Source organism: Saccostrea echinata, unplaced genomic scaffold, assembly GCF_033153115.1.
Source record: "Saccostrea echinata isolate AGI-Se365-2 ecotype Australia unplaced genomic scaffold, CSIRO_AGI_Sech_v1 ptg000001l, whole genome shotgun sequence".
NCBI classification, from domain to species: domain Eukaryota; kingdom Metazoa; phylum Mollusca; class Bivalvia; order Ostreida; family Ostreidae; genus Saccostrea; species Saccostrea echinata.
Genome location: NW_026889750.1, coordinates 41,668,880 through 41,686,206, shown reverse-complemented (window position 1 = coordinate 41,686,206; position 17,327 = coordinate 41,668,880). Strand labels below are relative to the sequence as shown.

The window sequence follows — 17,327 nt, the reverse complement described above, 5'->3', positions numbered from 1 at the left end:
AACTTGAATCTACACTATCTGAGGATGCTACCATATAAATATGACCAATCATGGCTTTGCTGTTCTTGAGAAGAAGATTTTTAAAGATTTTTCCTATATATTCCTATGTAAAACTTTGATCGCCCATCGTGGCCCCACCCGACCCCCGGGGGTCATGATTTGAACAAACTTGAATCTACACTATCTGAGGATGCTACCATATAAATATGACCAATCATGGCTTTGCTGTTCTTGAGAAGAAGATTTTTAAAGATTTTTCCTATATATTCCTATGTAAAACTTTGATCGCCCATTGTGGCCCCACCCGACCCCCGGGGGTCATGATTTGAACAAACTTGAATCTATACTACCTGAGGATGCTTCCATGTAAATATGACCAATCATGGCCTTGTTGTTCTTGAGAAGAAGATTTTTAAAGATTTTTCCTATATATTCCTATGTAAAACTTTGATCGCCCATTGTGGCCCCACCCGACCCCCGGGGGTCATGATTTGAACAAACTTGAATCTATACTACCTGAGGATGCTTCCATGTAAATATGACCAATCATGGCCTTGCTGTTCTTGAGAAGAAGATTTTTAAATATGATCAATCATGGCTTTACTGTTCTTAAGAAGAAGATTTTTAAAGATATTCTCCTATATATTTCTATGTAAAACTTTGATCCCCCATCGTGGCCCCACCCTACCCCTGGGGGTCATGATTTGAACAAACTTGAATCTACACTACCTGAGGATGCTTCCATATAAATATGACCAATCATGGCTTTGCTGTTCTTAAGAAGAAGATTTTTAAAGATATTCTCCTATATATTTCTATGTAAAACTTTGATCCCCCATTGTGGCCCCACCCTACCCCCGGGGGTCATGATTTGAACAAACTTGAATCTACACTACCTGAGGATGTTTCCATATAAGTTTCATCTTTCCTGGCCCAGTGGTTCTTGAGAAGAAGATTTTTAAATGATGCCATTATTTTTTCACTAATTCCTAATTATCTCCCCTTGAAAGAGGGCGTGGCCCTTTATTTGAACAAACTTGAATCCCCTTCACCCAAGGATACTTTGTGGCAAGTTTGGTTGAATTTGGCCCAGTGGTTCTTGAGAAGAAGTCAAAAATGTGAAAAGTTTACAGACAGACAGACGGACGGACAGACAGACGGACAGACAGACGGACGCCGGACAAAATGTGATCAGAAAAGCTCACTTGAGCCTTCGGCTCAGGTGAGCTAAAAACAGTCATACAGGTCAAAAGTGTGCTTATATAATCTTGATCTTTAAATTTTGACTCTTGAGAATGGACAAATCTTTAACTTCTTCTTTTGTGGTTATGTTAAACTTAGTTTCTGTGCTTCAGTGTTCATAGAGGAAAAAAATAATGTTGACCTTGACCTTTGACCTACTGATCTCATATGTGTATTCTTTTGACCTTAGTTCATCTGCAGAGGGAAAATGAAGTTTTTAGGCTAAAAATACCAGTTTACTGCATGATTTGAATGTGTAATGTCTTGACCTTATACTAGACTTGACCTTTGTTCAAGTTACACTAAAATGAAGAGTTGTCTACCTTATCTGTGTAGTAAGCACAAAAGACTATGAACCATTATTTGTTTGCTTATTTATTTGTTTTACTTCCCTTTAAGAATTTTTCATGGATATTGGGAATATGTTTAGAATATGCATGATATTACAACAAAAATCATAAAAATAATTTTCCTTTGACCTGCCCGTGACCAAGTGACCAAAATACCTAAATGTGCTGTCCATTGCCCATTTTCCTTCTAAGCAGTGAAAGGAAAGTCTATATATTAGTTAAATAATCCAATTTATTGCATCACGTAGATGTAAAAATAGTCATAGAATTATCAGACAATAGAACTATGTACATGTTTTCTATAACAGTCTGCATGTTGAAAGATACTTAAGTTATTGTGTCACATAAAAGAGAATAGCTAGACAGACAGATAGACATGGTGATTACTAATACTACAGGGCATTTGAAATTTTTTTTTTTTGGGGGGGGGGGGGAGGGGGGGCTTATAGTTACAAAAATGAAAATCAACATCTCTATAATAAATGAGTGAAATAGTAAACTAGTGCATCAGTTCCACATGGAGTGACAATAACTATATTGTAATCACAGTTAGATAATGAACAAAAGACAGATGATTCACTTAAATAGTCTGCTTATTAATTTACTCTCTCTACAAAAAAAATACTGCACATACAGAAATCAAGACAGGGACTTTGAGTCCATCAAACACAAAATAATATAAAATACATAAAATTTTGTACATCACGAATCTGATTCACTCGTATTACATACATATATATACATATCAATAACACAATGTTGTACATTATATAACATCACAAAAAACAAATACGTAACATGTAATACTTTATTCATCTTGAGAGTTAATGAGGCTTTTCCCCCCAAAATAGGATAATTTTTTGAAAATGTGCCAACATTATTTTTTTTTTTATAAGGTGGCTAATATTAAAATAAAATTGATAATGTCTACCAGTTAACCTTGGTTTCAGTTCCAAATTCAATAATGGATAATCATTTTGCATTCAGTAACTGTCATAGAATTTTATACAATACTTACTGATACTTTATTGTTACAATGCCTGTAGAAATAAACTAGCAACTTCTAAAAGCATTTAAATTATGCATAAAAAGTTCTGAGAACATGAACAGAAAAATATAATAAATGAAACAGTTTTTATATATATATATACACAAAATGTAAGATTGCACATTATGCCTTAACCATGAACATGTACCTTTAACATCCCTTCAGGTTCTGTATCATTCCACAGCAAGATTACCTCAGAATCACTGACACTCTTCTCAGGGGCCAAGCTTAAAAAATTCCCCGTTTGAGGTTGCCGTCCCACAATTTTTAGAGTGGGTTGATAGGAAGGCATTTTTTTTTTTAAAAGAAAGAAGTCTTAGTTTGGCTTTTATTAGATAACAAATCATAAGTACTTTCAACGGTGCTGAAAAGTTTATATGCACCTGCCCGCTACACTTAACTGTAGTGCCTAATTGACAGACATACAAGTAACTCTCTAAATTAGAAAACTAAAGTTATGGTATTTGGAAAACTTAAACATTAAAAAAATCATTTTGATAAATAGCTGAAATTTTTTTTTTTAGGGGGGGGGGGGGGGGGCATTTTAAGCGAGTCGGTAGGTAACGGCAAACAAACAATATTTTGTTTTAGGCCCTGTGAATATTTTAAGAAGTCTTCACATCCATAGAATATCCATACAAAGCTTTCTGTTACATAATGTGATGGTAATGAGACAACATTCAGCACTTTTTTCTTGACATTTTAAAGCCTTTCACTCATAACAGTAATATGAGAATGAAAAAAATTAAACTGGATTTGAAAAAAGTTTCCAGATAGGTATTTCAGTTAGAGAGTTTGTTACATACTTTGATTTTTTAACAACAAAAATGAACTCTCTCTCTGGAACAATAAAAACCACTAATTCTTCACTATATATTCCTGTACTTGGAACCACCAGGTGTTCAAAATCTCCTGGAAGAATGGCCAGATGATTTTGGATTTTTCTTCTTATATCAATGTAACAAGAGTTTAACACATCAAAGGCACTATCATAACACCGTTAACGTCAAAATCACCATTAATACTGTTGCTAAGGAAACAGTCAAACATGAACTCCCTCCTGCAGGATTTGGTTTTTTAGCAGGCGGCAATGCCGTATATCCTGGAAAGTAACAAACTGCTGTTAGATATAGGCCTTAATAAGTTCTATTTTTATACCTAAAGCTTAAACCTTTATGGTAGATTTGATCATGATCAAACCCGTATTTATATCCCAATAGGTGTTTTAAAATGATACTCTTTTACTGATAATTACATTTGTGACTGATTTGTAATATATATTTGCATGATTATAATCTTTAATGCATGAAATGTTTTATTTTTCAAAACTCAATGGCATAACTTAGATCCACTGAATGCACGTCAACCCTGTACTACAACACTGAGAAATTAAGTTGAACATTTATGATGTCAGAATCCTCACTTGCCATGTTGTTGATAGAGTGATAGATATGCACTGCTTAAATAGTATTATATAAGAGAAAGCATTTGCAAATGTAAATATATGTATACTAAGTAAAGAATGTGACGTTTTTTAATGAATCAGACAAATGAGCTTTACAAAGAGGTTGTAATTAACTAAGCACACATTCTTAAAAAAATTACAAAGCAATTATATAGAAATTTGGAATCTTTCTCCGTGAACAAAAAATATATAATGCGACATAACTATTGCTACCACTTACTGGTATCTTCCATGGTGACATCAAATATGACAGGCGTGCTACCACTACCGCTACCACTATACATATCACCAGAGCTACCATAAAGGTCCTCATCATCCGTCTGAAGATGATCGTGATGTAGGCTGTAGTCTCCACTACCGTACTTAAAAGAGTCTGACTGCATGGGCTGTCTTCTGTCCCTAGCGTAATCAAAGTCCGAATAACGCGTCATGAGGTTCTGCAATAAATAGGATTCCTGATTTAATGATCAATCTTTGTTATTTTCAGGCATTAAAATTTCTATAATGTAAATGTTTCAATCAAAGACCTTTGTCTCTGCATCGTTTCAATAATACAATGACCTTACCACTCTCATTGCAGCTAGTTTATCTTTCAAGCTAACAAGCTTGGGGTCTATAACCATAGCTGTTCTCGTTAGTAGGGTCGGAATATCTTCAACAACTTCGGTGTATCTGAAAAATAAAATTGTAAGACAGTTGACATGAGTGTACCAAGAGAGACAATTCTTGTCATATAAAAATCCTCAATGGGTTATTCCTCTTTGGTTGTTTCAGCCATAAACATGTTGAGCTGAGCCAGGGACGTAGCTATGTAAAACTTGAATTGCACTAATTTTTTATCATCAAAATATGTCTTAAATTTGTATAACAAATAAAAGTACATAGGACAAATATTTTGATCCATGAATTCTCCAATAAGCCAGTGACTAATATTTGTGCAAAATGTTGACAATACTCTAAAATTAGTACTGGTAGTACCAGAAAATATACAGAATCAGTTAAAAACTTATGTTATTTCATATCATAATAAAAATGTGTTGCTCAGATTGATATAAATGTAAATAGGTCTTGATCAAATAAATTTCAAGAGCTCAAATATTCAACAAAACATCCCAGTGAAAACTTTTTTAATAGCCCTCCAGGGTCTGAAATTGAGACCATAGAAAATTTTGCCTATTTACACTTATGTATATTTAAATATAATATATATTTATTACAAGTCAATTTGGTACAATGCGCTTTGCGCACGACTTGAACATACTGAATTTCATTGTGGGATTAGTGGACGAATATGTTGGGAACACATGTTTAGTAATTTTTTTGAGATGGCAGTTGAAATATACGGAGAAATAAATTGAGAAATGGTGCATTTTTAGGTACACAATACAGTCATATACACTTTTTGCAATGGGTAGCATTGTAGCTCTCTGTCGCCGGGCTCCCATTTTTTTTTTTTTCAGACCAGCGAGCTACAGATCTGTAGCCTTATATACATGTACAAACCAAATCTTATAATATTAATTTAATTTAAACAATATTTTATTATGATTATACATAACTGGATTGGACAGCAGGCACTGCCTATATAAGTCCTCTCCAAATGCAGGTCAAGTCATACATGTTACAAGTAAATATTAATTACATAACATTGAAAAAATATATACATGTGTATATTCTAAAGATACATATACATATATATACACATATATATATATATATATATATATATATATATATATATATATATATATATATATATATATATATATACACATACATACACATACACACATATATATATAAAAGACAAAATAAGTAAGGGAAAAAAAATATAAATGAGCTGATGATACTATATAAGTTTGCATTTAACATATATGACTGATAATTATAATAATACAAGTATAAATGTGAAAGTTAATAAGAACACATAAATAAATGTTGGTTCTGTGGTTTGACAAAATTTAAAAAAAAGAAGAATAAATATCATGCAAATCTCTTTGTAGATGCAATAAATTCTTGAACAATTTTAAATACGGCAATATTTTGGTTGTAAGTAAGATTATTGTCTCCATTCAAAATAAGTTGTAAGGATATAGGCATTGGTAATTGCAAAGTCTTATAATATTGTAGAATATGTTACAAACGTGAAGGGGTTAGGTTAAGAAAATGACTTTGCTGTATATTTGACTATACACAATATGTAAATTTTGAACATCTGACCTTATATGAGAGATTTGTAGACAGGCCCTTACCTGGAATGCCACCTTTATAAACACCATTAGATGATAAGTGGCCACTAAATCATTGACAGTTCATAAAAATTGTCACATACGGTCATTGATATTAAAAATATTTTTATGCACTACTTAAATATTACAAAAAATAAGAAGTACCAACTATCAACAGTTATGTATTAAATAAGAATTAACTGTTTTCTTTTTAGGAAGTCATGCAAATTTTTTTCAGTTTCCTTTTACGATATTGTTTTAAAATTGTTTTTCAAAGTGTTCTATACAACACATATCTAGAAATCAATTTAACTCTGGTCTCCATTTAAAACTTAATCAGCCAAGTAATTAGTAATCAGTCACTTAATGAAGAAGTTATGACACATTACATCTGTATAATAAATGTTAATTACCTAACAACTTGATAATGATCTCTTTAACTTTTAAACGTTACATAAAGTGTTGCCAACTTGTCGAGTGCAAGACAAATGAACATTTTTTATGAAGTCGCTGATCAGCGCACAAAAAAGAAGAATTCAAGTATCTCGGCTATATCTCTGCTATGTGTCTTTTTGTCTACTAAGTCATCAAGTTTAAACTGTGGTATATATATATAATAACAGGAATGTTATCTTGTATCTCAGACTTTTCACGACAATTTGCATTCCTTTGTCCGTCCTTAGTCACAATGAAACAACTTTCTATTACCTTAAGCTCACTGAGAATAATTGGCCAAATGTGCGTTTACCTACCCCTCAATTTGGGGAAACTCGATCAAAAACAGTCTTTATGAAAGATTTAGATACGACCTCAGCAATGTTAAAAATACACCATATATCATGGTATAGCTGACAAAAAAATAGAGGGACACCTCACAACGAACTTCCAAATGCCTGTACTTAATTAAATACCTTACATCTAATTGTATGTATCAGTGTAGGGAGTTCAAAGGCAATTTAATTGATACAAAAAAGGCTGTGAATCTTACAGCCTATTATTACAATCATTTTACACAGTTGGGTTTTAGCAGAAATTACTAGGCCTCAAAACAGACACATTTGTCTCGTTTTTTAAATGACCCTTCTATAGCTTAATATTAGTTTGATAATGAATGCTTTAAATACTTGGGTGACAGGCTTACATCAAAATTGCAACATGGTCAAAAATAGCCTGGTTTTCCTGTCAAAACCACTTTACCGGACCTAGTACCCTTTCTATTCTCAATAACATGCTTTCAGCATACATGATATCAAACAGTCCTCCTTTTAAATTTTTAACTCACAACAAGGATAACATTTCAGATGTAAAGATGCCTTCAGACCAGGCAAAAGGTACAAATCTGTAAAGATTTAAACAGACAGTCAGACTTTTTTTATTTAAACACTTGATTTGAAACTTTTACAATGCTCTGCCTGCCTATTACATTACATCTTTAAAGTCTTAATTTTTATCCAAAAGGTGACCTACATTTAAACTGTCTGACCTATTTTTTGACAGGTACAATGTGCAGCAACAAAGAATCATATACACTTTCCATTTATTGTTTTGTACATCTACCACCATCTGCACAGTAAGATGGCTACCCAATAAGTGAACACCTGTGAGGAATGGCCATGATCTTCAACATACATCACTCCATTTTTCTTCCATTTCCTCTGTCTTAATTCATTAAATTTGATATCTATTTCCATTCATTAAAGTACATCCTCATCTTGATGTGATTAAATGGAGATGATTTCATTGACATTCATTAAATGAGAAAAGTGATCCACTGAGAACTAGAGAGAAGATATGCAGAACGTGAAAAACGTTACAGGAACCATTAAAGTCTGACATGCAAAGTGCAGAATTGCAAAAAAAAAAAAAAAAATCGTGTAATTCATGAGGTGAAAATGATGTTAAATTGGATCAAAAGGAGATTTCCCAGGGAAATATTGAGTTATTCCGTTAAACATCTTTTTGTGGTGTAATGGTGTCTAAACTCATTCATATTAATCTGGCATTATTAGATCCTTTTTTAAGTCAAAATTTTTATATTTGAAATTCATTCAATTCTGAAATTTTTTTGCAATTCAATAAAAGATAGCATGCAAATATGCAAAATGGAAATGATTAAATAGTTTGATGTTGAAAAAAAAAACCCAAGTCTCTGATAAAACTGTAACTCTACTGTTTTTTTTTTTAATATTTAAAAGGAAGAGAAGTGTAAGCACCTGGACTTGAAACACTTTTTTTACTTTAACAATTACAGAATTATGTATCCTGATGTTTTCTAAACTTGTGTCAATTAAGTTTTGTTGTAATTTAATCAAATTGTAGGAGTAGTAGCATTTGTTAGTAGCTATGACAAGTTGACAACACTGATAACTGGAATAATATGTCATAGTTATCAAGACACAACATCAAGCACACATGTTTACCAGGTTTAATTGAAATTAGACCAGAACTGTAAGAGAAATAGCGTTTTGAAAAAAATTCCAACATTATATTTTATTTTTTATTAATCACTGCACCATATTGCCCATTAAAATTATTTAATTATAGTGCAGCATTCATGTTTTATCAAAAATGGACCAAAAGTGTAGAATGAGTAAGTATTTTGAAAAAGTGTACCAAGTTTTTTGAAATCAAACCAAAACAAAAAAAAAATGGAGCATTAAGAAAGAATTTCACTCAGAAACTTTAATTTTCAGTAACTGCAGCAACACTATTCATCAAAATCAAAAACATACAATAAAAGGAATTACCCGGATATGTATCTTAGTTTAGTCTACTAGTCTAGCAAGTTTTATTTAAATCAGACCAAACTATATGAGAAGCATCGTCACAAACCACGGCCAAAATGTACGATCCTCTCCCATTCTGGCCATGGTTGAATGAGAAGAGAATATTTCGCAGCTCATTAAAAAATTGACCAATGCAAGTAAAGCATAGTTGGATAATGAACTTTGATGCGACCTTTCAATACCCAATCGCATTATACGAAACATTTCTTGTATACTGTTGATGTCAGTTGTTGATTTCAATTGCAATGGAAACAAATATTGTCATTGGCTGAACATGACGTCACAACATAGAGGCATAAATATTCAAGATCACGACACTTTTTGTGATCAAGCAGACACGGGTAGGAGAGAGCTATATGTGGACTCCGGACCGTGGCTTCAGAGACGATGTACGAGAAGTAGCATTTTGAAAATGTCTACAGACAAATGGATGGAAATATACACTTACCTGGGATAAGCTAGCTCTTCTGGTTCTTGGACCAGAAGAGCTAAAAAACTGAAGAATTTTGAAACATAAATAATCTAATACACATTGAAAGCAGAGTGACAGGAAAATGCTTTCTAAATTCCTGAGGATATCCCAGGAAACAAAATAGACTTAGGGAGTGAGGTCATAAAATAGAAGTGCAGAACAAGGGTGTGAAACAAGATCTTGCACTGCCTAATGAAGCAGCAGATCTGTTAATGAAGCATTGATGTAATTCTGCGTAAAGAAGTTACAAAATAACAATAGGTTTCAGCTTTGGGAAAATTGCTTCTCTGTGGTTTGGTATCCTATATATTTTTTCTGACATCAGATCTAAACATCTTAACTTAGAACATGCAACTGTTCGAGTTCTTACAAAAAAAACAATTGATACTTTTTCTTGCCCCCTGACCACACCCATTGTTTGTTCAGGGTTGTACAGGTAAGAGTCCAATTCCAATGTATTCTGTCATATCTGGTGAGAAGTACTCATATTTAGCCCTCTTGTAATAAGAAAACCTGCCCTTTGTGAAACTTCATACACACATTAAAAATATTGGGGTATATTCTTCCAAGTCCTCTCCTTTGAAATTATGATAATCACAAAAAATAGTTCATCCCATTTTATTATGAAGTTGTATCACGTACAAATCGGGACAAGGGCTTTTTTATCTGATAATATCAGGTCTGAACTTAGCTTTTGTTGCATTTATAAGACTGTACATATAAAAACTTCTATAGTTCTCTAGTTTCATATCATATAACCTGTTGAATGCCTCAAAGATTAAACGAAGTACAAACATGTCACTGATACAATTGATGCATTTTAATAAAAGTCGTAAAAATTTAAATAAACCTACGGAAATTTTGAAATCTCTTCAGCGTAGCTTATTTGAAAATTTAAACATACTGTTGCATTAAATTGAAACCAAAAATGTTTCAAATATATTTATAATGCAATAATTTGATTTTTTTTATACATATTTTGATGAATTAAGCCATACAATTTTTCAATTGACTGAATCAAACAAAATTTTGTTTTTACCATCTATCGCAATTTTAAATGTGAATATATTTATATATATGTCTGGGTCACACACTAAGTGACCACCCATTCACAGGGAATCTCCTGATAAATACGCAAAAGATTTATGGTAATTAGCCATATCTAGCTAGGAGGCAACAGACCATCATCCTGTCCTGTGACCTTTCATGCTTGACTGACTCTCATATACATCATAGGAGGACACGTTTGGTCAAATGTAGTGAGGTTTATCACACTGCACAGAGAGAGGGCCCTGGTATTTTGTGATGTTTTTAATATGGTGATGATGATTCAGACTACAGCCATTAGGGTTTCTCAGGGCATGCTCAGTCAAGTTTTCAGCAAAACATGAACATTCTTCCAACTTCTGCAAGGACTACATGTTGAATAAAAATTGTTATTGTACCAGCACCCACGTGAAGATGTCAGATGCTTTAGTCGTGACATTAATTTACTGTTAATAAAACAGTAAGGATAAGGCATATCATAATCCTAAAAATCATTCACCAAAAAAAAAGTTATGGTAAAAAAAGCCATATATATAGGTCTGGAATAAAAAAAAAGATCAGGATTCTGAGAATATACATATAGAGGCATTTCTGAGATTGAGCCGTAAAGCCGTAGACATTGAACAATAGACCATGCAGTGTCTAGACTCTCAAGTCAGACGCAATGTATCATAATCGGCATACATTCCATACAGTGTGGAAGGAACCACATAACTATGATGCTTGCTTTAATCATTACTAAGCTTGCATGATCATCAAAGAGATACATTTCTGATTACTTTTAATATCAATTGCAAATATGACGGAACTAATGGATTAACATGTTTATCAGAGACCAAAATGTCAGCAAATACCAAGCAATTTCATGTCATTATGATTTAATTTTATCAAATGATCCATGACCCTTCAATTTAAAAGCTTTAATACATAGCAAATGCTAAAAATTTAGTAATGTGTCCTTTTTTATCCAAGAAAGTAATTTTTATGTTTAGTTGCTTTTTTTTGGAGTGGGGGGGGGGGGGGGTCAGAAAAAAAAATGATTACAATAATACAGTAACACCAAACAATAAAAAGGTGTTTCCCACTGGGTAAGAGGAAGTCTTTTTTATTTATTCTGTTGTTTTGTTTGCACCACACTAATTGTACACATATTTTCTCTCTTCTGAAAATAGCAGAGTGAATTCAATAATTCTGGTTACAGTGAGAGTTCCCATAAATTCATTAGAAGAACACTTTGCAGTAGATTCTTTGCATTTCTTCATTTTGTAGGAGTGCAATTTTCTAGATGGCAAGGAGCACATTGCCAGAAATCACTTTCAGTATGTGTGACTTCCAACTGCTCAACAATTTTTCATTATAAAACTCTCCCCACCCCCCAAAAAAATGATATTGCAGGGTTTCTTTTTTCTTTTCTTTTTAATACCAAATACATAGACTGTGTAAAAGGGAAATTACTCTAAGTGCATTTTTTAGACTTGCATGATATAAAAAACTCCATTCCTTGTGACAAATTTACCTGTCAGGTGTGAATGAATGTTAAAAGATGTAAAATCTGAATGAAAAAAATGTAAGCAATTTCTGTTATCATTAGTACGTAAGCTTTGTACTTTAATTCATCGTCCCAGCAGATTTGAGAAGCATTGACAATGAATGTCATCTTACTGCTGCACGATTAAAGTTTTATTTACGATCAATCCTTGTCCCCCTTTCTGTATAATGTGGACTATTTTTCACCAGCTCATGATTAGATTTGTTTTTCTCACCTAAGATAAGAGCAGATGTACCTGGTAAATAAAATATTTGTGGATTTTCTTTTAACTAATCACTTTTTGTATATAGTATATCTCAATATCCCTCTTTCTATGAATGAACTCATTTTGTTAATTTGAACATTTTTTTTGGGGGGGGGGGGGAGGGGGGGTTATAAAATTCAATTTATCATCCAATAATGAAGTTGACAAAAAAAAAGTCAAGATTTTTGTCATTCTGCTTTCATTTCTTTATAAAGATTGCACAATGTTTATTTATAAAATTAATGGTAAATTATGAGATAGGTCATACCAGGTGTTCCAAAATGAAAGTCACTTATTGTAATCCAGCAAATATTGCACATCTTTTGTGAAACACCTAAAGAGACAAGAAAAATGATGACCTCAGCCCCTTAAAATAAACTCTGATCCATTGATCAGACCTTTCAACATACTTCAAATATTTCCTTCCAGTCTTGAATGAGAAGTAAATTGAATTTAAATCCCCTGGTTTCTGTTTAGAAGCTGTTTGCTTACAGACTAATATCGGTCCTTGTCTGGCTGGCCTGAAGGAGGTCAGCCAAGGTTAGACACAGCCTACACAGGTAGTTCACTGGGGTACAGCAGTTGTGTGAAATATGAGCTGACATCTCTTTTTGACACTTTATCTATATATCTATGTTTGTGATGTGGGTAATGATGGCCCGATGACAGTCTGATATCTTTACAAGAGGCTGGCTTGCTCCTTTAGTCTCTCACCTTGTTACGTTTAGCTTTAATGTCCCTTCTCAGTTCAGCGTTTATTACATTCTCCATTACCATAAACTCATTTTTTAAGTTATTCAGGTCATTTTTATATTGTACCACAAATTCAAATAGAAGATTTGAAGGGAGATAACACTATGAGTTTTGCATTCTTACCTCCCCTTTGTGAGCCCATTCCAGCACTGGGTACTGTTAATATCCTGGTCATAAAAAATCTGTTGATCACAGATATCATCAGCAATGGTGTCAAACATCTTCAGTGAGGTCAGCAGCTCCTTCATGACCTCCAGAATTTTTTCATACATTTCCCCGCCAATTTCTCTTTTAATCTTCAAGGGACCTGAGCTGGAAGAAGCAGGTATATTCTTTGGGAGTACCTGCTTTGAACTTATAGGAGTTCTAAAACCACAGATTTGTTGGGTCTGAAAAAACAATAGGAAAACATTAAAGAAAATTTGTAATAACACATGGAAACTGCCTAAAAAATTATAGTCTAATTTGGAAAACCTACTTTTAAAGTTTGATACATCATAAATAAAATTGTTGCAAAAAGTTCTGGAATCTCCATCTGGTGCCATAATTTTAACTCAAATTCATTCATTACTTTTTTTTGTCACAAGGAACTTTATTCCAATTTTGAAGATTAATAAGCCCACAGTTGCTCAAGATCTTTGCCTTTAATCATATAGCTTGTTATTAGAGTGCTGTAAAAGGGAAGAATCATTGATCGCTATGAATGGGAGCTAAAGCTCACTACAGGAAAAGGGGGGTAATCCATGATCACAATGAATGGGAGATAAATCTCACTGTAAGAAAAGGGAGGTAATCCCATATGAGCAGTAAAGGGAAGTTAAATCATTGGGAATTTTCATTCTATTTTAATAGTGTAATAAATCTGAAACAATCAAACATAGGATTTTCTGCCATATGCCAAGGCAAGTATCCCATACCAATAATATTTACAATCCAGCTGATAAGAATGAGAAACAATGAAATCTGTATAGAGTTTCTATTACAAAAGTAAGCAGTATGGGCTTTAATGTGTTTAGCTCTCCCATACCAGATATCTGGCCCTTATTTACAGCTTTACACCTTGCAAATAAAAATGCAACAAATACTGAACCTTTATAATGCATTGGACTAGTAAAGAAATGTACTGAAATGTACAGTGTTTAACAAAGAGCCAGTACAGACCGACACGATCTACTATATGTTGGTTCTGGCATTATTTATGTCACTGCCGCATTCAGTTTAGGATTAAACCAAATACAATGTCCTTCCTAAATATTGATGCTATAAAAAAAATAAGGACATTCATGTTATATTTTATCATTTCATTACTATTGTGACATAATTATTTGAGTTTCCCTATGATTCCGAAACATTATAGAACCCATAAAATGAAAAACAATTGAGATAAAACATCTATATATTTTTTTGATTTTGAGCTATTTGAGACAGTGAATGTCTTAAAGCTTATACAAACAATCAATAAAAAGAACACATGAATAGTTAAAGATTGCACATAATGCATGTGGCTGTTTACACTGAAGGGATGAGAAAGACGGTAAATTCAATATATTTTAATGGTAAAGTGTATTTAAACACTGAAAAAAGCTACATATTTTCCCTCCCTGATATGCAAAAAACTTTGTTTGATAGCAAGTGTACCACAAAATGGGCAATGTCAATATGAAATTGTCTAGACATCACACGCATAGCCTTTTCATGATGTGCTGTAACAATTGAATGGAGTCATTTTCCTTTGAGCACTTAAGCCCTGATGTCTCTAATTTTGAAATGCTGTGGAATAATACATGTATACCAACCACGTTGAACAATGAAGCAAAAAATTTCCATTAGTCCTTCCATATAACCAAATAAGGAAAGATATACTCGAATTTGAGGGAACTTACTCAACATAATCAATGAAATATCAAGATAACAAACAGTAATCAGGCTCCAAAGTCCATTGGAACAATACAAATTGGGAGCAGAGCACACACAGACCTCTAAAAACATCAAAGGTGAGATCAGGTGCCATGGAGGAGTAAGCATCCCCTGTCAACCAGTCACACCTGCCATGTTCTCTTTGTCATGACTGGGCAAACAGGAAAATCTTGTAGACAATTCAGTGTGAAAATAATAACATAGCAAACAATTTGTATGAAAAACGTCAGTCAACATTCGATTTAACATGCTAACAAGTTCATTGTATTGACTATAGAATTTCCAGAATGTTGACTTTAAATGGGACTGTTGATATCCTTATATCATCAACTTATTTGTCAAAGCTTGCCTTGTTTTAGCAGCTGTTTCAAAATTAGAGGCATCAGGGTTTAAGTTCTCACAGGAAAATGACTTCATTCAATTGTTGCAGCACAACATAGTCCTGCTATCAGTTTCTTGATACCAATATAAATCTGTCAAATTCTGCAGCTAGTTGTAATTGTATATTAAAAAAAAGGTTAAGTCTGAATTTTTTTCTCTTACTATAACATTTATAGAATATCATAATTAAGATGAAAATAAATATTAAATGTCCAACTAAAATGATACTCATTATTAAATTAAACCCTTTTTTATACAACATATAGGTCTGACTAGAAAAAAAAATTTTCTGATGAGAAATTTTGATAATTTGATCATACTAAAATGTGTCCATATGTGTTTGTAGGGGAGGAGTTTAACTATGCCTTTTGAAGTTAAATTTCACTCTTAAAGTCACTAAAATTTAGGAGCTTCTGGGGGCAAATGGGCTTTGACCTAATGGGGGCCTTAAGGTGGCCCCTTGCCTCTGAAAAAAATTTTCATGCCTCACCCACCCACCCCCAAAAAATTCCTGGATCTGCCCCCCCCCTGCTATTCCATAATCTGTTCCCAGAAAATTCACTCTCCATCTGTATGATTAGTTTTATAGACAGTCTGACTTGCAGTCAGTTATGATAAACATAATTTAAACTGAACCCTTTATGAAGACAAAATAATACAGTTTCATTAATAATTCAGTTCAGAAGCACTGTATAAAGTTACGATTGAACTGTGCAGCTTGGAAAATGGCCAATAAAACCACAAAAAATTAATCCAATAAATCTCTCATAGCTAACAAGTCAATGAAATTTCAAAAAATAGGAATTTCCAAAACAAAAATTCAATGATGACTTTTTGGTCTAGCATACTGTAGAGCTTGATATTCTGGGTCAAATTCTGCATAACTTCAAATTGCAGAGTAGGAAATAAGATGTTTTATTACACAAGGAATAAACTTGTTAATTGTGTGAGAAGATGGCAGGCCTGGGACAACAACACCAGCTTCCTTCACTGAAATCTGACATTGATTTGACTATTAGCTTCCTCTGTCGTCTGGTTCTGCCCCTGGTAACAAAATTATAGAAAAGGTCTTTTTTCTGCTTAGGCAATAAGAGTCACAAATGTCTAGTCATGTCTCACAAAATATGTGTTGATCTAGCTTAATGCACAAAATTCCAATTTCTGATATGACTTGCATCACTATGCAACTTATCTTTCCTTTTTTTTTTTTATTTGAATGCTTGAAAAATAGAGTAAATAATGAATTGATCTTTTGTTTCAAAGCAAGATAATAAAAACTGCCCTCGTAATTGGAAAAAATTCTGAAGTCAATGTTTATAGAACACTTAAATCCAAATCTGGTGCTAGACAATAAACTCTGTAAAATAGAGACAATGGAATTCAGTTACAAATAAAACATTAAAGGCCCTCACTAAAGAAAAACATCAATCTATATTTTCCTTGTCCTCAAAATTTGCTATTTCTACCACTAAAAAAACTAAAATTGAAATAAACTTTGACTTTTCATTTTAATATTAAAAAAAAATCTTTTCTTCAAATGTGATGGAAAAATGGCTAAAAAATTTGCCTAAATTTCAATATATTTTTAGTCCTAAAATTTTAGAGTAGTTCCCCTTTTTAACCTGATTTATTTTAAGGTGTCATCTACAACTGATGCAAATTTTTTCTAATAATTATAAAATATACATGTATACAAATACACTGTATGTCATTTATTGATAAAAAAAAAAAAAATACTTTGCCGAGGACCTTAAGATGTAGGCTTTAAGCATGCATGTACATCTCTGATCATTTATTCCTTCTATCTTTTTTCATCATGATTGAAATTTTAAAATCATTTTTTAT

At 32.7% G+C, this 17,327-nt stretch overlaps 1 protein-coding gene across 1 annotated transcript in view; it reads right to left on the bottom strand.

Moving 5' to 3' along the window:
* Window positions 1-2,469: 2,469 nt before the first annotated feature.
* The window catches only part of LOC133191972 (glypican-5-like), a 40,538-nt gene continuing 25,680 nt past the window's right edge, over window positions 2,470-17,327 (bottom strand). The window contains exons 4-7 of the mRNA XM_061327773.1: window positions 13,308-13,573; window positions 4,672-4,777; window positions 4,326-4,542; window positions 2,470-3,742 (exon numbers count right to left, since the gene is read on the bottom strand). Of these exons, the coding sequence (XP_061183757.1) occupies window positions 3,630-3,742; window positions 4,326-4,542; window positions 4,672-4,777; window positions 13,308-13,573 (702 nt within the window). The 3' untranslated portion in view covers window positions 2,470-3,629. The remainder of the gene's footprint in view (window positions 3,743-4,325; window positions 4,543-4,671; window positions 4,778-13,307; window positions 13,574-17,327) is intronic.